Source organism: Ursus arctos, unplaced genomic scaffold (assembly GCF_023065955.2).
Source record: "Ursus arctos isolate Adak ecotype North America unplaced genomic scaffold, UrsArc2.0 scaffold_36, whole genome shotgun sequence".
NCBI lineage: Eukaryota > Metazoa > Chordata > Mammalia > Carnivora > Ursidae > Ursus > Ursus arctos.
In genome coordinates, this window is record NW_026623050.1 from 23,318,341 (window position 1) to 23,340,177 (window position 21,837).

At 36.5% G+C, this 21,837-nt stretch overlaps 1 protein-coding gene across 6 annotated transcripts in view; it reads left to right on the plus strand.

Moving 5' to 3' along the window:
• The window catches only part of MINDY2 (MINDY lysine 48 deubiquitinase 2), a 76,198-nt gene that overhangs the window by 17,466 nt on the left and 36,895 nt on the right, over positions 1 to 21,837 (plus strand). For all 6 annotated transcript variants that reach the window (XM_057306277.1, XM_044390967.3, XM_026518582.4 and 3 more), the window contains exons 3-4: positions 12,509 to 12,573; positions 17,321 to 17,479. In XM_057306277.1, coding sequence (XP_057162260.1) covers positions 12,509 to 12,573; positions 17,321 to 17,479 — 224 coding nt within the window. The remainder of the gene's footprint in view (positions 1 to 12,508; positions 12,574 to 17,320; positions 17,480 to 21,837) is intronic.

A 21,837-nucleotide genomic window follows, 5' to 3' on the forward strand; every position in this document is an offset into this window, starting at 1 on the left:
AGAGAGCTGACAGAATTTACTAATCAGTTGAATGTAGAGTGAGAGTGGTTCACCCCGTGGTTTTTTCTTGCACAACTGGAAAGATGGCGTTAACATCAGCAGAAACAAGAAAAAAAATGGAAGGAACATGTTTAGGAAGAATAACAGGATTTTGGTTTTGGGATGTTTACTGACACCCAAGTGGAAATTACAGGATGGCAGTTGGATATATAAATCTAGAGTTCAGAGGAGAGGCGTAGGTCAGTGCTGTACAATAGAAATTTCTGTGATGATAGAAAGGTTCAATATCTCTGCTATCTAGTTTGGTAGCTACTAGCCACATGTGGCTCTTGAGCTCTTAACATATAGCTAATGTGCCTGGGGACCTGAATATTAAATTTAGTTTTAATTAATTAAAATTTTATAGCCATATGTTGCTACTGGCTAATGTAATGGGCATTGCAGATCTAGCCTATAAATACGCATTTGGGAACAGACAACATATGTAAGTGGTAGACTGAGTGAAATCACAACGAGAATGAATGTAGATAGAGAAGGGAGGGATCAATGGACTGAGTGTGGGACATGCTAATGATTAGAAGTTGTGGAAGAAGGAAGAACAGGTGTGTTCAAGCCAGGTAGAAGAAAAACAGGAGACTGATTTCCTAGAATCCAAATGAAGTTTCATTGAACCAAATGCTGCTAATAGTTCAAGCAGTGTGAAGACTAAAAATTGACTATTAATTGAACCATAAAAAGGTCACTGGTAACCTCAACAAGTGCATGGGAGGAGACCAGACAGGGTAGGTACAAGAGAAAATTGGAAACCTTTATACACAGCCAGTAGCAATGACATAACACAGCCATTTTGGAAAACAGTTTGTCAGTTCCTTAAAAAGTTAAACAGAATTACTGCATGACCCATAATTTCACCCAAGGGAAGTAAAAACACACATTGAAACTTGTACAGGAATGTTCATGACAGGATTGTTCTTAATAACCAAAAAAATGGAAGGTCATATGTCATCCGCTGATGAGTGGATAAACAAAATATGGTGTATCCTTACAATGAAATATTGGCCACAAAAAGGAATGTACTGATACATACTCTAATGTGGATAAAACTTAGACATTATGCTAAGTTAAAGAAGCCAAGTCAAGACAGACCACATAATTTTATGATTACATTTATATGAAATGTCCAGAATAAACAAATTTATAGAGACAGAAATAGATTAGTGGTTGCTTGGGACTGGTGAAGAGGATAAGGGGGCAAATAGGGATTGACAGCTAATGGGTACAGAATTTCTTTTGGGGGGACAAAAATGTTCTAAAATTAAATCATGATTTCACAATCCTGTTAACATACTTTCAAAATATTGAATTGTATACTTTACATGGGTTTATTGTGTGGTATGTGAATTACATCTCAAGCCATTTTAAAAAAGAAAACTGGAGGAAAGGAATTGAAAAGAGTACTTTTGACAAACAGAAGAATTAGTCTTAGGTAGTATAGATAGCTCATCGGTAACAATAAGAGGTGAGACAGAATGTATTAAAAATAGATGCAGGTAGGTGGGTAGATGTGGTTGTGGTAGCTAGTGGAAGGTCTTTCAAGTACTTTTATTTTCTCAGTGAAATAGGGACCCAGGTCATCAGCTGAGAGCGAGGATGATGAAAGAGTTGTTGGACGTGAGAGGGAAGGTATGAAAGAGTTGCCTATCGAAGAGTAGGAGAGTGAATGGGAGAGATGATATGTTCCTGGGCATTACCTCTGAAGTTAGTGAGAGCAGCAAGCATGCTGGTATGATTTCTCCAGTCACATTTAGCTGCATGAGTATAGGCCTACATGGGGGGGGCAGGATTTAACCAGACTTGGGTTTTTGCCCAGTAAGTATGTTGAAGAAAGAGTCTAGGGAATTGAAGATGTGTGTTCAGAGTGATTATAATGACGGGCCAATAATTTGAGTTGCGTAAAGAGGAAATGAAGATACAAACGTGCTGAAAAAAAAATGTGAATGAGTTAAAGGACTAGAGGGGTCCTGATAGAGCTTAAGAATTTTTGGAGCTTGATAATGTCAAAGCTGTATGACCATGGGGGATGAGTTTCTGAGGTAAGATAGAATATAAGATTTTTGTTGAAGAAGTCAAGGAAGAGAAAGGCTAGATTATCGGATGGATTATCTCTATTAATACTGAAATTACCAAAAAATTATGTCAGGATTTGTGTTAGGGAGAGATAGTGAGCTAAGAATGAGAGGGATTGACATGAAAGTTGGTAGAGGACTGCAACCACGTGGGTGGATGATGGGTAGTATTATTCGATGGCATGAGTTTTAAAACAGGAGTTTTAGGGAAGAGGAGAGAGAGAATGACAATATGACAATAAGGAGTAAGTAGATATCTGCTTCACCTCCAGGCTCACTGGTAAAGAAACATGAGAAAGAACTATCACTTGAGAAGGCTGCAGTGTCATTAAGGCAAAGCCAAATTTCATTTAGGGAAGAAGGTGAAGGGAACATTAAGAGAAGAAAATACCTGGAAGATTTTGCTGAGGAAGATCCATGAGTTCCAGAGGACACTGAAATTCAAGATAGGAATTTAGGAGTCATCAGTATAAAAATGGCATTTAAATCGGTGGAAATTGATGAGAGCATTAAGGGAGACAGTGTAAAGAGAGAAGAGAAGAGGGTCAGGATAGTCCCCTGAAGTTTCCCAGCATGGAGAGATGGGGTAGAGCAGTATTTCTCAATCTTTTTTTAATTATTGCCCCCTAAAGAGCCTTTGAAGACATTTTGTCCTAATCACCACTCCAGGAAATTTTAACACCACAGACATACTGTATGTTTCTTCATGTACTGTGCCCTTTGAAAGCCACAAACCATTATACTAGCTAAAATATCTTTGGCCTCTCCACCAGGGAATCAGTTTTTGTCCTGGAGGCAGCATGGCCCCTGCTGAAGTGCATGGAGTAGAGGACAGAGAAGTAAGAGAAGTAGTAGCCAGTAAGATAGAAGAGCCAGGAGAGGTGGTATAGTGAAGCCAAGAGAAGGAGTGCCAGAAGGAAGGAGAGGGGATATAGAATACTGGAGAGTACTCTCCATGTGATTTGGCAACATGGAGGCTCTTGTGATCTTTACAGAAACAGTGTCACTACAGTGATGGGAGGGAAATGGAGTGGAGAGTTTGAGCACATCTAAGAGGTGAGTAAGTGGAGACCTCAAGTGCAGATAACTTTTGAGAAATTTGGCAGCAATGGGTATGAGAAGTGGGTGAGAAGTAGGAAAAGGTTTAATAGAGAACATGACTTGTTTTGGGTTTTAAGTGTAGTTAGAATCTAAACCCTTGTAAAGAAGAAAAACAATGTTACAGGGCTAGGTGGAAACTATTTCAAGTTCAGGCTAGAGGTGAAAATATATAAGGGATATTTGGAGGAATGGTGAATGATTACAATTTGTAGTTGGCAAGCATATTGAATCATTGTTGGAGTGGAGATTGGATTGGGTGGGTTACAGCCAAACTGCGAAGTCTTGGGAGCCAGGTTGAGGAGTTTGGGCTTACTATAATAGGCCATTTAATCTATTTTAGTTTCTTAAGTGTGGTAAGTAACCTGTTAAGTGTAGTTTTTAAGATGGTCTGATTGAGACCAATTAGGAAATATCAATAGTTCTCAGATGTGGTCAAATATCATCAGATATTTGAAAGTTTAATATATATAATTTAAGTGATGAGAACATATATCTCTGAGCCCAATTTCCTATCCATCTCTTCCATATCTAATTACTGTCTGCCCTGCTTTCTTTGTTCTCAGATCATGACCATAATCACCTAAACCTGCACTGTCCAGTACAGTAACCACTAGCCACATCTGGCTATTGAGCACTTAAAAATTTGCCAGTGTGAATTGAGATGTTCTATAAGTATAAAATATACACTGGATTTCAAAGACTTAATGCAAAAAGAAAAAAGTATCATTGAGTTTTATACTGTTGAAATGATAATATTTTTAATATACTGGGCTAAATAAATGATTTAAATTAATTTCACCTATTTTTACTTTTTTCAATGTGACTACTAGAAAATTTAAAGTTACATATGGGCTTATATTTGTGGCTTGCATTATATTTCTCTTGGACAGTGTTAACCTAAACTATACTGCTACTCCACAGCTTCTAACTTCATTCTGGCTCTGCTCTCTGTACTGTCATAGGTTGATGCCATTTACCTAACCTCCTCCCTGAAAGGCTCATATACTCAAAAGTATGTCCCTCCTCCCCCTTTACCACTCAAAAGTATTCTTGACATAATATTTGAAATTCCCATGACTGGTCTTTTTATTTTATTTTTCTTATCCAGCAAATATTGACTGAGCACATACTGTGGACAAGTTATTTGGAGGTGTCAACAATGCAGTAAATGTGGCAGCATAAGTGTATTCTGCTATGAAAATGTTAACATGGTGGTTTTCTTGGGAGAAAATAATTAGCATGTCTTTGTATTATTTGTTAGCTAGCAAAGCCGTGAGGAAGCAGGACATCGGGTAGAGAATTTTTTTTTTTTTAAAGATTTTATTTATTTATTCGACAGAGATAGAGACAGCCAGTGAGAGAGGGAACACAAGCAGGGGGAGTGGGAGAGGAAGAAGCAGGCTCATAGCGGAGGAGCCTGATGTGGGGCTCGATCTCATAACGCTGGGATCACGCCCTGAGCCGAAGGCAGACGCTCAAACGCTGCACCACCCAGGTGCCCCAGGGTAGAGAATTTTAATAGGAAAAAGAAAAATTGAGGAAGAAACATCTAAATCTGGGGTAGCTAAAGAGGTTTGGAAGTCCTGAGTTAGAGGGACTCAACTACTAGGGGCAGCATGGAAGTAATATGATCCTAATGGGAGGTGGGAGAGAAGCAAGCAAGAATGAGGTGAGAAAAGGGATTCTGAAGACCCTGCCTTGCCAAAAGTAAACGTTATTCAGAGCCAACCCTGCCAGAACAAATTGTTTAATTTTCTAAGCTGTTTGGATTTTCTCCTCTAGAGATTACTTCCGTTCTCTGGAGGAACCAGAGATGCTTTTGAATTAACAAGCAAATGCTAGTAGAAAGATTGTAAGACAAACCACTAATTGCTTTCCTAGAACCTAGCTTAGAGATCACAGGGAATGGGAATTTTGATTGGCAAACATTAGAGGAGAAATAAATTTTAATTTGAAAATTTCTGTTCCTAGGGTATTGGAGCGGGGCCAGACATGGACATGGCCATTGGAGGGCTTTGGCATTGAGAAAGGAACATTGCAAGCTCGGATACATAGGAAGTGCTGGGAGGTTTAATAAAATAAGGTGGGAAGAAGTATAGATGGAAGGCAGAATGTGGATAAGAAGATAATGTAAAGCAGCACCACACAAGCAGGAATATATACTGTGACTTTATCCAAAATAGTTCGTATGATGATGACTAAGGAAAATAGTTGTTTGAATAGTGGTGGTGTCTGACTTTTAAAAAGATAATTTATTCTATCTTTACATATAAATACTGTATAGGGAGGTCACTGTTAAATCATTTTAATTTTGCCCAAAGTTGACCTGTCTTCTCTTTTTTCCTAATGCTCACTTGGGATAAGCTAACTACCGCCAAACCCTCTCTTTCAGTTTTTGGCCTAATGTAGCTGTGAGGTTTTTGTTTCTTGATTTCTGTTTGTCTGGAATGTCCCATTAGTAGCAAAGTCTTATGGATTCTTTTTCTGAAGTTTTTTCCTCTCTCTGTGTACTTCACAGTGTGAATTACTACAAACTCTTGTTGTTTCCTCTCCCCTCCAAGTTAGCCTACGTAACAGTGTTATCTTCCTAAAGCATCAATTTCATATTTCACTTGTCTACTTATAAAGGTAAAGATCCTTACGATCTTTCACAAGCAGCCAAACTTATCAACATATTATTTATGATTTTCTATTATCTGATCCAGTTTACTTGTCCAGACATATTTCCCACCACTCTCTACAACATAAATCTTTTTTTAAATAAATGGCATCATCTCTGCCTTTCCTTTCTTTCTTTCTTTTTTTTTTTTTAAGATTTATTTATTTTAGAGTGTGCGCACAAGCCAGGGGAGGGGTAAAGGGAGAGGGAAAGAAAGAAAATCCTCAAGCAGACTCTCTGCTGAGTACGGAGCCTGACAAAGGGCTTGATCCCAGGATTTCAGGATCATGACCCGAGCCAAAATCCAGAGTCAGTTGCTTAACCAACTGAGCCACCCCCGCACCCCTATAACGTAAATCTTACATATAAACCTTCTTATGAGCTGTCCATATGGCATGATGTTTCTTTCTTCCTTCTTTTTATTTTTTAAGATTTTATTTTTAAGTAACCTCTACACCCAACGTGGGGCTGGAACTCACAACCCCGAGGTCAAGAGTTTGCATGCTCTATTGACTGAGCTAGCCAGGTGCCCCACGGCACGATATTTCTTTTATGTGCTTTTCTGTCACTTTTTCTCCCTCAAAGAATGCCTTTTCCCTCACTGCCTTGCCAAGTTCTGCCCCTTTTTCTGAATCCAGTTTAGATATGACCCCCTCCAAAGGATATTTCTAGGTGCTATAGGCTTTATCAATATCTCTTTTCAAAATCAATTGGTACTTCAGGCATTTATTACATGTTACGCTGTATTATCCTTTACATCGTCTCATTCTGTTTCTTGTATGTTCTTTTCCCAATCAAGTTTTTAGTTTTTTAAGAGAAACATTTATTTCCTAATATTTGTTTTAGCCTATTATTAAATACTCACAATAGACTCTCTAGACTCTCAATAAATACTTTCTGATTATAATAGTATTGTTTTCATTTGTTTGTTTTTTGAGAGGGAGAGAGAGAAGTGGGGGAGGGGCAAAGGGAGAGAATCTTGAGCAGGCTCCTCGCCTAGTGCAGAGCCCAACGTGGGGCTTGATCTCATAACACTAAGATCATGACCTGAGCCAAAATCAAGAGTCAGACGCTTCACCGACTGAGCCCCTGAAAGAGTATTGTTTGACCAAATCCAGATATAAAAGTTAGATAAGCTAGATAAAACAACACTCTTAAGAGATGATTTATTTATCGAAACTCAAACTTAGCCTTTTTAAAATATCTGATTTTTTTTATTACAAACTTTCCTAAAAATATAGATATCTATTGCTGCATAACACATCACCCCAAAATTCACTGGTTTAATAATGAACATTTATTATCCAGTGGTGTCTGTACATCAGGAATCTGGGCATGGCTTAGCTAAGTGATTGGCTCGGGTCTCTCATGAGGCTGCAGTCAGGGTGTCAGCTGCGGCCCAACTCAGGAGGATCTGCTCACTATTCACATGGTTGTTGGCAGGACTGAGTTCCTCATAGGTTGTTGGACTGAGGTTCTCAGTTCCTCACTAACTGTAGCCAGAGTCCTCCTTTAGTTCCATGCCATGCAGGCCTCTCCATAAGGCAGTTCAGGTCATGGCACCTGGCTTTCCTCGGAGTGAGCACGTGGGAGAGTATCATGACAAAAGCCACAATATTCTGTATTCTAATTTCAGAAGTGACATTTCATTATTTATGCCATTTTTTTTATTCCTGGAAGTGAATTAATAAATCCAATCCATACTCAAGGGAAGGGGATTATACAAAGACGTGAATACCAGAAGACAGGAATTATTGAGGTCCATCTAAAAGTAGGCTCCATACCTAGCATGGAGTCCCATTTGGGGCTCAAACTCACGACCCTGAGATCAAGACCCGAGCTGAGATCAAGAGTTGGACACCCAGACAACTGAGCCACACAGGTACCTCTATTGAGGTCCCTCTGAGAAGCTGCTTACCTTAGCCATGCTATTGTCTTGTGCAGGCACCTTTTCTGGCCTCAGGAAAAGAGGAGTTGTGTATTTGAGTCTTTCACAATAATTATTCTACTCTTAGCATCTAAGTTTTTATCTATGATAGAATATTCAGGGTCATTTAATATTGAATTCTAAAATGTTCTGCCTCCTGACTCCACTAAGGTTTTAATGAGAAAAGCAAATACAGGATATATACAGAACCTAAATATAAAATACAAGTATAGTAATATATACAAACCTAAATATAAAATACAAGTATAGTAATTGTGTCCTCAGTTATTTGAATTAAATGTATAAAATTTACTTAAAGTGGAGTTTTCAGTTAAATGCTATATGAAAGCCTCAACATAAAATTATATAATGTGCTTGTATGGAGAGAACTCAAAAATGTTAAGTGGACTTGGAAATCTGCTAATTTAGTGCTTTTTATTCCATTTAGTGCCTAAATGGAATAAAATCATTACTGGTTAGATTTTAGTATCTTAAAGTTCTAATTAAAAGCATACAAAGGGGGCACCTGGGTGGCTCAGTCAGTTGAGTGTCTGCCTTTGGCTCAGGTCATGACCCCAGGGTCCTGGGATCAAGCCCGACATCAGGCTCCTGGCTCAGTGGGGAGTCTGCTGCTCCCTTTCCCTCTGCACTGCCCCGCTCATGCTCTCTCTCAAATAAATAAATAAAATCTTAAAAAAAAAAGAAAAAGCACACACAAAAAGCACAAGTAATAATATACTGATGTTCATAGGAATCTTTTGTTATCAGAGATTCTTGATGTTATCAGAAATCTCTTGTTGAAAAGCTTAAGAGAATACTTGATCCAGTCTTTAGAGGTTTATTTTGAATTAGAAAAATAAAAGTTATATTAAAAACAATTTTTGGGTCCATAGAGCATGACTCAGTCCATAGAGCATGCAGCTCTTGATCTCCAGGTTGTGAGTTCAAGCCCCACATTGACTGTAGAGATTATTTAAAAATAAAATCTTAAACAAAACAAAACAAAACCAACCCATACAGTTTTATCAACTTAGTGATTTGGGAGGTTAGGTAAGAAGTTGGTTCCGTATATTACTATTTATATCAAAATAAATTCCAGATAAATTAGAGATTTAAACATTAAAAAAGGTAAACATAAAATTACATGAAGAAAGCACATGTGAATGTTTGTTTATGCTTAAGAGGTAAAGATCTTTCTAAACATGACATCCAACCAGAAGCCATAATAGAAGAATTTGACTTTATTAAATTTAAATATTTCTGTATAGTTAAAAAAAATAGACAAAAAGCATCACTGTAAAGTCAGAATACAATATAGGGGAAAAAATATTTACTGTACAATGTAGCAGGAAGTGTTCTAATTCTTCTAATTGAAAAAGAGTTTTTACAGAAATAGACCCATAAATGTAGAGAGAACAAACTGGTAGTTGCCAGAGGGGAGGAGGTGTGTGAGGGGATGGGCAAAATGGATGAAGGGAAGTGGGAAGGTACAGACTTCCAGTTATGGAATGACTAAGTCATGGGGATGAAAGTTACAACATAGGAAATACAGTCAACAATGTTGTAATAGCGCTGTATGATAACAGATGGTAGCTATACTTGTGAGCATAGCATTACATATAAAGTTGTTGAATCACTACGTTGTATACCTGAAACTAATACAACATTGTGTATCAACTATACTTCCATTAAAAAAAAAAGGCATTTTAAAAATCTTAAGGGCACCTGGGTGGCTCAGTCAATTAAGCATCTGCCTTCAGCTCAGGTCTTGATCCCAGTGTCCTAGGATCAAGTCCCACATCGGGCTCCCTGCTCAGCAGGGAGTCTGCTTCTCCCTCACCCTCTGCCCCTCCTCCCCTCTCATGCTCTCTCTCTCAAATAAGCAAATAAAAATCTTTAATCAAGAAAAAAATCTTAAAAAAAGGGAGGGGAGTGCTTGGCTGTCTTAGTTAGTGAAGCATGCAACCCTTGGTCTCCGGGTTGTGAGTTTGAGCCCCATGTTGGGTGTGGGGATTACTTAAAAATAAAATCTTTTTTTTTTTTTGCATTTCTTTTTTTTTTTTAATGTTTTTTTATTATGTTAGTCACCATACAGTACATCCCTGGTTTCTGATGTAAAGTTCGATGATTCATTAGTTGCGTATAACACCCAGTGCACCATGCAATACGTGCCCTCCTTACTACCCATCACCAGTCTATCTCATTCCCCCGCCCCCTCCCCTCTGAAGCCCTCAGTTTGTTTCTCAGAGTCCATAGTCTCTCATGCTTCATTCCCCCTTCTGACTACCCCCCCTTCTTTATCCCTTTCTTCCCCTATCGATCTTCCTAGTTCTTATGTTCCATAGATGAGAGAAATCATATGATAATTGTCTTTCTCTGCTTGACCTATTTCACTTAGCATTATCTCCTCCAGTGCCGCCCATGTTGCAGCAAATGTTGAGAACTCATTCTTTCTGATAGCTGAGTAATATTCCATTGTATATATGGACCACAACTTCTTAATCCAGTCATCTGTTGAAGAGCATCTCAGTTCCTTCCACGATTTAGCAATTGTGGACAATGCTGCTATGAACATTGGGGTGCATATGGCCCTTCTCTTCACTACGTCTGTATCTTTGGGGTAAATACCCAGTAGTGCAATGGCTGGGTCATAGGGTAGCTCAATTTTTAACTTTTTAAGGGACCTCCACACTGTTTTCCAGAGTGGCTGTACCAACTTTGCATTCCCACCAACAATGTAGGAGGGATCCCCTTTCTCCACATCCTCTCCAGCAGTTGTTGTTTCTTGCCTTGTCAATTTTTGCCATTCTAACTGGCGTAAGGTGGTATCTTAGTGTGGTTTTGATTTGAATTTCCCTGATGGCTAATGATTTTGAACATTTTTTCATGTGTCTGTTAGCCATTTGTATGTCATCATTGGAAAACTGTCTGTTCATCTTTTCTGCCCATTTTATGATTTGTTTATTTGTTTCTTGCGTATTGAGTTTGAGAAGTTCTTTGTAGATCTTGGATACCAGTCTTTTATCTGTAGCATCATTTGCAGATATCTTCTCCCATTCCGTGGGCTGCCTCATAGTTTTTTTGACTGTTTCCTTGGCTGTGCAGAAGCTTTTTATCTTGATGAAGTCCCACAAGTTCTAAAAATAAAATCTTTTAAAAAGTCATTTTACTAAAAAAGCTTTTACAGTTCAATAAGAAAAAATGATACTTGTATAGGTAGGCAATTAAAAGAAATGTAAAAGTATGGGGGTGCCTGGCTGGCTCAGTTGGTTAAGTGTCCGGCTCTTGGTTTCTGCTTAGGTATTGATCTCATGGGTTGTGAAATCGAGCCCACCCCCCTCGGGCTCCCTGCTCAGCAGGGAGGCTGCTTGAAGATTCTTTCCATCTGCCCCTCCTCCCATTTGCTCATTCTCTCTTTCAAATAAATAAATAAATAATAAAAAAGGGAAAGTATATATAGTTAATATATAATTAAAAGGGCAAAACATAGGGGCACCCAGGTGGCTCAGTTAGTTAAGCATCCGACTCTTGGTTTTGGCTCAGGTCATGATCTCATGGGTTGTGAGATTGAGTGCTGCATTGGGCTCCATGCTTAGCGTGGAGTCTGCTTGAGATTCTTTCTCCCACCCTCCCTCTCTGCTCCTTCCCCTGCTTGCATGTGCTCTTTTTCTCTCTAAAATAATCAATAAAATCTTTTAAAAAATAAAAAATTAAAAAGGCAAAACATAAAAAAGTTATTACAGACATATATATATACACACACACATATATATATATATATATATATATTTTTTTTTTTTTTTTAGATTTACTTACTTGACAGAGAGAGAGAGGGGAGAGGGAGAGCACAAGCTGGGAGACAGAGGGAGAGGGAGAAGCAGGCTCCCTGGGAGCCCAGTGCGCAGGACCCTGGGATCATGACCTGAGCTGAAGGCAGATGCTTAACTGACTGAGCCACTCAGGTGCCCCAGATACTGCATATATTAAAATGGTGTTACATAGATTAAAAAGGTGCTACATATACTAAAAGTCATACATATATTAAAAAGATGATGGGGGACAGTGATAACAAGAATACACATATAAAATACATATAAATACGTATACCAGTTTTTCAAGTGCAAAAAATATTTTGTGTACTTCTTAGAATGGCAAACGTTTCAAACACACACCTGTTCTTTTTTTTTTTTTTTTAAGATTTTTTTATTACTTTTTTGACAGAGAGCACAAGTAGGGGGAACAGCAGGCAGAGGGAGAGGGAGAAGCAGGCTTCCCTGCGGAGCAGGGAGCCTGATGCGGTGCTCAATCCCAGGACCCTGGGATCATGACCTGAGCCAAAGGCTTAACCAGATGAGCCACCCAGGCGACCCAGTAACAGCCATTCTTGAAAAAATAATGAGGTAGCAGTTTCTATTGTTGATAGCAATGAGACTTCGTACAACCTTTTAGAGCTTTATTGTAGTGACATGGAAAAATGCTCAAATATATTGTGAAGTGGAAGAAATAAGTTCAAAAGCATTATAGTATGTACATTGAAAAAACTGAGACTGTAGCAATTAGGTAACACTGATTTTTCTCTGAGTAGAACTAGGGGTCAATTTTGTGTCACATTTCTAAAATTTATAATTAAAATCATTACCTTTGTAATGAAAAAGTAATATTTTAAAAGGGCAACTTCACAATTTCTTTTTACAGGAGACTACATGCTTGATGCAAAGCCAAAAGAAATTTCAGAAATTCAACGTTTAAACTATGAGCAGGTAATAGACACAGTTTTTGTTATATTAAAATGTGTAATTTTTAACTTATGGATGTATTCATTGTTCTGTCAGTGGCTTTGTAGGCATATTCATTTTCTTATTTTACAACCCTTTAAAAATGTAAAAACCATTCTCAGCTTCAGCCAGTTTTGGCCCGGGCCATACTTTTCTGATCTCTGTTTTATATGAACATATATGCTATATGGAATAAAACATAGGTATCATCCTACAGATCTCTGTAGAATGATAACCTGGTATTTTTCTTGAAAAATTGACTTTCAAGTGGATTTGTCATTGATTCATCTTTCCTCATTTTATTTGTGTTTTATAATTAAGTTGTATTTGAGAGGAAGTTGAGTAAATGATGTCTGTTGTGTATCATTAGGACAAAATCTGTTATTTTGTAGTTTCAATGTGTCTACATTTCTTGCATGTTTTTTAGAGATTCTATTCTGTAAAATAGGAGAAGCTCAAAACTACTGGAGCTGGAAGAAAACAAGGGGAACTTCATTTTCATGAGTATTGTTCTTCTGTTTGACAGTAAAAGGCAAGAAGGAATCAGGTTCTTACAGTAGAAGGAGGTATCAGGGAAGGAATAGACATCATTGGAACCTTTTTATTTACTTTCCAAGCAACCTTTTTTACATTCTTTTACCAGTATCAAATTGGCAAAAAAGAAGCAAAACTCATTTCAGTATTGCAAAATTTCTTGAATTTGAATTATCAGATAATCTAGTCCTAATAGAATTGAAAAGCCAAATGTATTGCATTGCTTCACTCTGTAAGGTAGGAAATCTGTAGCTAAAGCCAAATTGGCAGGCTAAGTCATTTAAATTCTATTGGAATTTGTAGCTTAAAGCAGTAATTTCCAAATATTTTGAGCGTTAGAAAATCTTTTCAGGGGCGCCTGGGTGGCTCAGTCATTGGGCGTCTGCCTTTGGCTCAGGGCATGATCCCAGAGTCCTGGGATCGAGCCCCACATCAGGCTCCTGCGCGGGGAGCCTGCTTCTTCCTCTCCCACTCCCCTTTCCTGTGTTCCCTCTCTTGCTGGCTGTCTCTCTCTCTGTTAAATAAATAAAAAAATAAAAAATCTTTAAAAAAACCACAAAAAAACTTTCAAATGAAATCTCATGCTACCCTTTAATATATAAAAGTGCAGTTTCATATCACCCTCAACATTCATTTTATTTTTGTTGCACAGTCTTGAGAATATCTTGATTGATGATTGTTTGCCAATGATATCAGCATTTTGTGTGTTTTTTCAAGTTCATCTTGCAGTCTCAGGAAATACTTCCATTAAGGTGATCTAGACTTTTGGAAAATGATTGGAAGTAAAGTTTTGTTTCAAGTTGAACCAATATCTAACAACCACTTACATATCTTAAGAGAAATACATGTCAGATGAAAAATATCCTGCATTTAAGATACACTCTTAAACTATTTATAAGGTGTTATGATTTCATTACTATTAGTTGTGAGAATAGCATGTACCAAGCTGATGAGGCTGAGTTTAAGCTGAGGTGTTTAATGTGCTACAGGTGTGATTTAATAGTGTTCTTTTTTGTATAATTTTACATGAACAGAAAATTTTAAGCCTGAATTTGAGAAAGACCAATGTAGAGCTGAAATCTTCCTAATTAAAACTTCTTTGCCAGAAGTAGTAATATAAACAAAAAGCAATTTTTTTCCAGTTTTGTTTAATGATAGATACTCTGACAACACAAGAAAGCACTCTCTGTGTGTGTGTATGTATGACAGTTTTTAAATGACTGCAAATATATTTGTAAAGTATATTTTATATTTAAATTAAAAATACTTCATCATGTCAGAAGTACCTTTGTGAAAAATTCCATAAAACAGTTAAACCACTGGCTTAAAGGAAAGCAACCATCCCAAGGATTTATATTTGATATTATTAATATCATAATTTGGATTTAAGAACAAAATGGCAAAATAGTTATCCTAGTTCTTTGTTTACAAATGTTCATTTTTATCAGTGTTATTAGTATCTATGGAGATTATCAAATGGTGTCAATTTAGATATTTTAATACTACATAATTTATAAAGAAATGTAGAAGATATATAAAAGTATAAGCATGACGCCAGGAGCTATTAGAAATTATACCTACGCTAAAGGAAATGGGGTGACTGGCAAAGAAGAATTTAACAAATGTAGAAGAAAAATCAGTAGCAGTGGAGCCATAATCCTACAATAGTCCCTTATTACTATTTTTTCAGATTCATCATTGCTATGGCTTAGGAAAAGTTTTACAACACTGAAGGGAAAAAAATGCAAGCTGATTATTTTCAAGGGTTCCACTTTTGGGAAGATTGAAAAAATACATTGTTTTGGGAGAATATAGTTATTAGGAAGAGGTGAAACTGGTGAAAGCCAGACTATATAACAATGTTACCCTGTTATAAATTCTTCATTGATAAATTTAAAAAATTTGAGTAATTTCTATTTTCAGTCTGTAAAGCCTCTTCGAATGGAGTTTTATGTTATTTGGTAAAACAATTTTGTTCTTACAACCTAAGTTTATCTTTTTCATATTTCAGAGAGTCCCCAGTTTTAATATAAAAGGATTTATTTCATGTTCACCCTTTCTACTGTAAGGCCCCCAGTAGGCTGTAGTCCCCTCCTATTTTATATCTTCAGTATGTAGCACAGTGTCTGATTAACAGTAGGGATTAAATAAAAATTATATTAAATTTTATATATTGAAGTTTTTTGTTTCATCAAATATATTCTCTGTAAGTATGACCATAATGTATTTAAAAAGTTAAGAAAAATATGTTTTAAAATAGTATTCATCACAGATTTATGTGACCATATTTACAGAGAAAACAGATGTGGACAGAATGACTCCTTAATTTGGGCAACAAGTCTTTGTATCTGTGTTTTTCTGTCTTTCTCTGACTTCATCTACCACTTTCTACTTACTTTTGTTCTAGCCATTCGGGACCCCTTGTTCCATGGATATAGTATCAGATCATTTCTGCATCAGAGTTTTTGTACTAGTGTCTACTTTGTCTGGAGTGCTTTTTTTCCCTGGAACTTCACAAGACTCAGTATTTTGCTTTGGTTGATATTTAAGTTCCATTTTGAAAGAACTCCCCCACCTTTTTAAAGCAGTTTACAGCAAAACTGAGTGGAAAGAACAGAATTGCCATATACCTCCTGTCCCTCCTCGCTCCCCATCCCACATTTACAAACGTTCTCCTACTATCAGCATCCATTCATTGTTACATTTGTTATAATTGATGAATCTATACTGACTCATGATTATTACCCAGAGTCCATAGTTCACATTAGGGTTCACTCTTGTTAAACATTCTATGGGTTTTGAAAATGTATAATGACAAATGTCCACCATTGTAGTACCATACAGAGTATGTATATACAGAGTAGTTTTATTGCCCTAAAAAATCCTCTGTGTTCTGCCTATACTTCCCTCCCTCTTCCTAACCCCTGGCAGCCACTGATCTTTCTACCGCTTCCATTGTTCTGCCTTTCTCAGAATATCATTTGGACTCATACAGTATGTAGCCATTTCAGGTTGGCTTCTTTCACTTAGTAATGTACATTTAAATTTTCTCTATGTCTTTTCAAGCTTAATAGCTCATTTCTTTTTCTTTTTAAATTGTGATTAAAAAACAATATAAAATTTAGGGGCACCTGGGTGGCTCAGTTGCTTAAGCGTCTGCCTTTGGCATAGGTCATGATCCCAAGGTTCTGGGATCAGGTGCCTGAGACATGCTTCCTGCTCAGTGGGGAGTCCGCTTCTCCCTCTCTCTCTGCCCCTCCCCTACTCATGCTCTCTCTTCTCTCTCTCTCAAATAAATAAAATCTTAAAATATATATAAAATTTAATCCCTTTACATGTTTAAGTCTATAGTTCACTAGTGTTAACTATACACACATTGATAACAGATCTCTAGGACATTTTCATCTTATAAAACTGTGAAACTCTAAACCCATTGAACAACTCCTTAGCTTTCCCTTTGTCCATCCCTTTACAACTACCATTCTACTTTCTGTTTCCAGGATTTTGACTACTCTAGATATTTCATGTAAGTGGAATCACATAGTATTTGTCCTTTTGTGATTGCTTATTTCACGCAGCATAATGTCCTCAATTTGCATCCATATTGTAGCATGTAATAGAATTTCCTTTCTTTTTAAGGCTGAATAATATTCCATTGTATGTATATACCACAGTGTCTCTATCCATTTATCTGTCAATGGACATTTGGGCTGTTTCCACCTCTTGACTATTGTGAATAATGCTGCAGTGAACATGGGTGTGCAAGTATCTCTTCAAGATGTTATTTTCAGTTCTTTTGGATATATGCCCAGAAGTGGGAGAGGTAATACTCTTTGACTAGAAACTTTGTCTTTGGTCTTTCTGGCCTAAGTAGGTCCATCATCCCTGTCAGTCTGTATGTCATTATCCTGTTCAGTTTTTCTTAAATACTTGACATTATATTGTATATATATTTGTCTCTCAAAATAGAATATTAGTTACATGAGATCAGGAACTTTGTTTTATACACTGTTATCTCTTTAGAACTCAGACTGTGCCTGATACAGAGTAGGCATTTAATAATAAAAATTGGTTGAAGGGACAAATAAATTGGATAAAATGGAAAATTAGAAGTTAATGTGCCTGCATTCAAGTATCTTTGTTGTTGTCATTGTCATTTCACTTTTCTTATCTTTACCTTTCTCCTTTCTGTTTTCAGAATATGAGTGATGCTATGGCAATCTTGCACAAACTACAGACAGGCTTGGATGTAAATGTAAAATTCACTGGTGTTCGAGTATTTGAATATACACCAGAATGCATTGTATTTGATCTTCTTGATATTCCTTTGTACCATGGGTGGTTAGTGGATCCACAGGTAAGTAGAAAATTTAAAATTATAGAAACACAAATGTAGTAAAATTTTATTCATTTAGAAATTTAATCTAGATTTATATTTTCTAATTGTTTTATATGTATATATATTTTTGTTTTGGGGGGAGGGAGAGTGAGTGGAAGTGGCAGAAGAAGAGGGAGAGAGACAGACTCTTAAGCATGTTCCATACCTAGCATGGAGCCCAACATGGGGCTCGATCTCATGACCCTGAGATCATGACCTGACCTGAAATCAAGAGTCGGACACTTAACCGACTGAACCACGCAGGTGCCCCTCTGGTTGTTATGTTTTTGTGCTTTTACCTGAAATTAGCCAAGTTGTGAGGTTAAGGGCACTGTCCTCCAGACTGCTCAATTTGTCCAAGACTTCTGACTATAACTACAAGGAGTTGGGAGTCACCTACAAAGTTGAGTCCCCATTCTCACTGACACTTACTATCTGTTATTTAGATTATAGTCATACTAATAGGTATAAAATTGTAACTCATTGTGGATTTGTTTGTATTTCTTTTGACTAATAATGTTGAACATCTTTTCATGTGCTTATTGGCCATTTGTATATCTTCTGAGGAGAAATGTCTGCAGATCCCTTCCCCATTTTTAATTGGGTTATTTGTCTTTTTGTTATAGAGTTGCAAGAGTTCTTTATATATTCTAGGTATAAGTTTCTTACTAGATATATGGTTTGTAAATATTTTCTCCCATTCTGTGGATAGTCTTTTTGCTTTTTTGATGGTGTTCTTGAAGCCCAAAAGTTTTTAATTTTGATGACGTCCAATTTATCTCTTATTTTTTTCTTTTGTTGCTTATGCTTTTGGTGTCCTAAGGAGGCTTTGCCTAACCCAAAGTCACAAAGATTTACTCCTGTATCTTCTTCTAAGAGTTTTATAAAGTTTTAGTGCTTATATTTAGGAGTGTGGTCAATCAGTTTTGAGTTAATCTTTGTATATAGTTTGACGAGGGATCCAGTTTTATTCTTTTGCATGTGGATATCCAGTTGTCCTAGTAGTATTTGTTGTATTCTTTGTAAAAGACTATTCTTTCCCCCATTGAATTGTCTTGTCACTCAGAGCGATCTTTGTAAAATAACCCTCCCCTTGATTCCTGTGCCCCCTCCTTTCATTAAAAGCCTCCACTGTAACTTCAATAAGATACAAAATCCTTATCGGAGTTTTTATAATATGCTGCATGACTTAGACTCTGCCTGTCTGTCCAACTTCACCTCATATAATTCTCCCTCTTTTTTTTTTTTTTTTTTTTTTTTTTTTTTACTACTCTCTTGTAACGCTAACTGCTCTTCTGTTCTTCAGACATGTCAAGTTCATTTCCATTTCAGGTTTTTCTGCTGGCTGATTGCCTGCTGCGGAACATTGTATTGCTACCCTAACACATTGTTCTCCCAGATCTTCATGTTTCTGGTACCTCATTATTCAGATCTCAGGTCAAATATCACCTTGTTAGAGAGACCCTTTCTGAAACTTGTTGAAATTAGTCACCCTCCTTTTCCCCAGTCATTTCCTCTCCCATGATCTTATTTTATTTTCTTTATCACTTACCATTATCTGGAATTATTATTTATTTCTTTACTTGATTGACTCTCATCTCCCACTAGAAAGTTTTATGAAGGCTAGGCTCTTACAGCTCATTGTTTAGAGCAGTGGTTGGCACATAGGAGGTTCTTAGTAAATATTGATTGTTGGCGTGAAGCACGTATACATGTCCCCACATGTTAACTACAAGGATGGAGAGATCACAGTAGCAGTAGTTTCCTTATTCCTGTCTGTTGGTAAAAGCAACTGGTAGTCTGGGCAAGGAAGGCATGGCTTACTGTAAACAGGGCATCTGTATCTTTATTGGCATTCTGTCTCTGAGAATATCACTGAAAAGTGTAACATGTCCAGCATTTTACATATCCAAGGTGAGCCATGTCAGATCCTGGCAGATGACAATGGCAGGTTGCCTAGATTCTTGAGGAGAATGAGCTGACAGCCTGAGGAACTTAAGCCTGAGTTCTTAAAAACCGTATTCAGATCATCTCTCTGACTATACTCAGATCATCTCTCTGACTGTCTGTGTAGAGCTATATACTGTCTGGTAAACAGTTGAATTCATATGCTTAAAGAAAAACATATACTCAAATGTAGAAATGAAATTGTTCATCAGACTTTTCTGGTATACATAGTGGTTTTCAAACTCTTGGAAGGGGTGAGGGCTGTGCTTTTTATCTATTTTACTTAACTTATTTTGTGACAGAATGAATCTGCTGCTGAGAAAGAAAAAAGAACAAGGCAAAAATTTGAAATCTATAGGTGTCCATGAACTACCTCTCAGAACTGGTTAGTTCTTTGTATTCTGATGATGTATTCTGCAGATGATGATCTTGCAAATAAATTTCAGCTCTCAATGATGGGCATCAGAATTCAGGCACTGAGAGGATTATTTCTCTATTATGAATTGATAACTAACTCTTTAAAAGCAACATTGGAAGCCAGATAACAGTGGAAATGATATATTGAGTGTGCTGAAAGGAGACAAATGCTAACCTGTAATCCTGTTCCCAGAAAAATTATCTTTCAAGAATGGAACAAAATCATTTTGTAGATTAATTAAATTAAGATAGCTTTGTTGGGGTGCTTGGCTGGCTCAGTCAGTAGGGCATGTGACTTTTGATCTCAGCATTGTAAGTTTGAGCCACATATTGGGTGTTAAGATTACTTAAAATTTTTTTTAAATATAAAAAAAAAAAAAAAAAGCTTCCTGGCAATAGACTAACATTAATGGAAATTCTAAACAAGGATTTTTAGAAAGAAGGAAAATGATCTCAGATGGAGGGAAAAGTGAATGAAGAGAAAATAACATGATAAATATGTAGATAAATATAAATGTGGACTGTATCAAATAATAACACTATCTTTTGGGATTTAAAAAAAAACATTAGCAAATACAAAAATAACATAAGTTGGGAGGAAGGTATTCTAAATTAATTGTTAAAGAAGAGAATATTAACTTCTGACTTTGTGTAGGGATAGATGTTATAGTTTCTATAACTTCTTTGTCCAATGTGGTAGCCAAGTGTGGCTATTTAAACTTAATTAAAAATTTAGTTTCTGAGTTGCACTAGGTACATTTCAATTGCTCAGTAGCCACATGCGGCTAGGGGATATCTTATTGAGCAACACAGATTTGGAATATTTCCATTATTACAGAATGTGCTGTTGGATAACGCTCTTTTAGAGTAACTATGAAAAGAATAGAAAACATAGTGGGTAACTTCTAGATTAGTAGAAAAGAGAAAAATTTCTCTAAAAAGAAGGAAGAAAGAAGAGGTAAAGGAATGTTGAGCTAATGGGACAAAGAGAATAGATGTAATAAATTCAAGTGTATAAATAATTATAGTAATTGTAAATAGGAGTAAATGCTGTAGTTAAAAGTAGTTCTGAGGCTGGATTAAAATATATATATTTGTTGTTCAGAAGAGATATAAAAAACAAAGGTTACAAGTAAAGAGAGGGAAAAAAAAGATGCCATATGATTGCTTAATGTTTAATTTGCCGAGGAGATATAATTTTAAATCTGTATGTGCCTCGAGATACCTAGGAAGTAAATACCTAATCGATTGCTCATTCTTTGGACCCGTGGGAACCGTCACAAAGAATAAAAGTCAGTTTTTGACAATAAAAAATAAAATTTGTATGCAACTCATCGTAAAATCTCAAAGTACATAAAGCAAAATTTAACAAAATTATAAAAAGAAATAGATTGCCATACTGGAAGATGTTATATCTTTCTCTGTAATTGATAAAAACAGAAAACAAAACCTAATGAATGTATATTCTTTAAAAAAAGTAAACTTTTTATTTTTGAATAATTTCAGATTTATTTGCAAAGATATTACAGAGAAATTTGCAAAGATATTACAGAGAATTCCTGCGTACTTTTCACCCCATTTCTCTTATCTTACGTGACCTGGGTACATATGTCAAAACTTAATATTGGTACATTACTATTAGCTATATTAGAGTCTTCATTCACACTTCACCAATTTATTTTTTTTTAAGTTTTTATTTAAATTCCAGTGAACATACAGTGTAATTTAGTTTCAGGTGTATAATACATTGATTCAACATTTCCATACATTACCTGGTGCTCATCACGACACATGCACTCCTTCCTCCCCATCACCTATCTCACCCATCCCCCCCACCTCTCTCTCTCGTAACCACCAGTTTGTTCTCTACAGTTAAGAGTCTGTTTCTTGGTTTGCCTCTCTCTTTTTTTTTCTTTGCTCATTTGTTTTGTTTTAAAAATTCCAAGTATGAGTGAAATCATAGGGTATTTGTC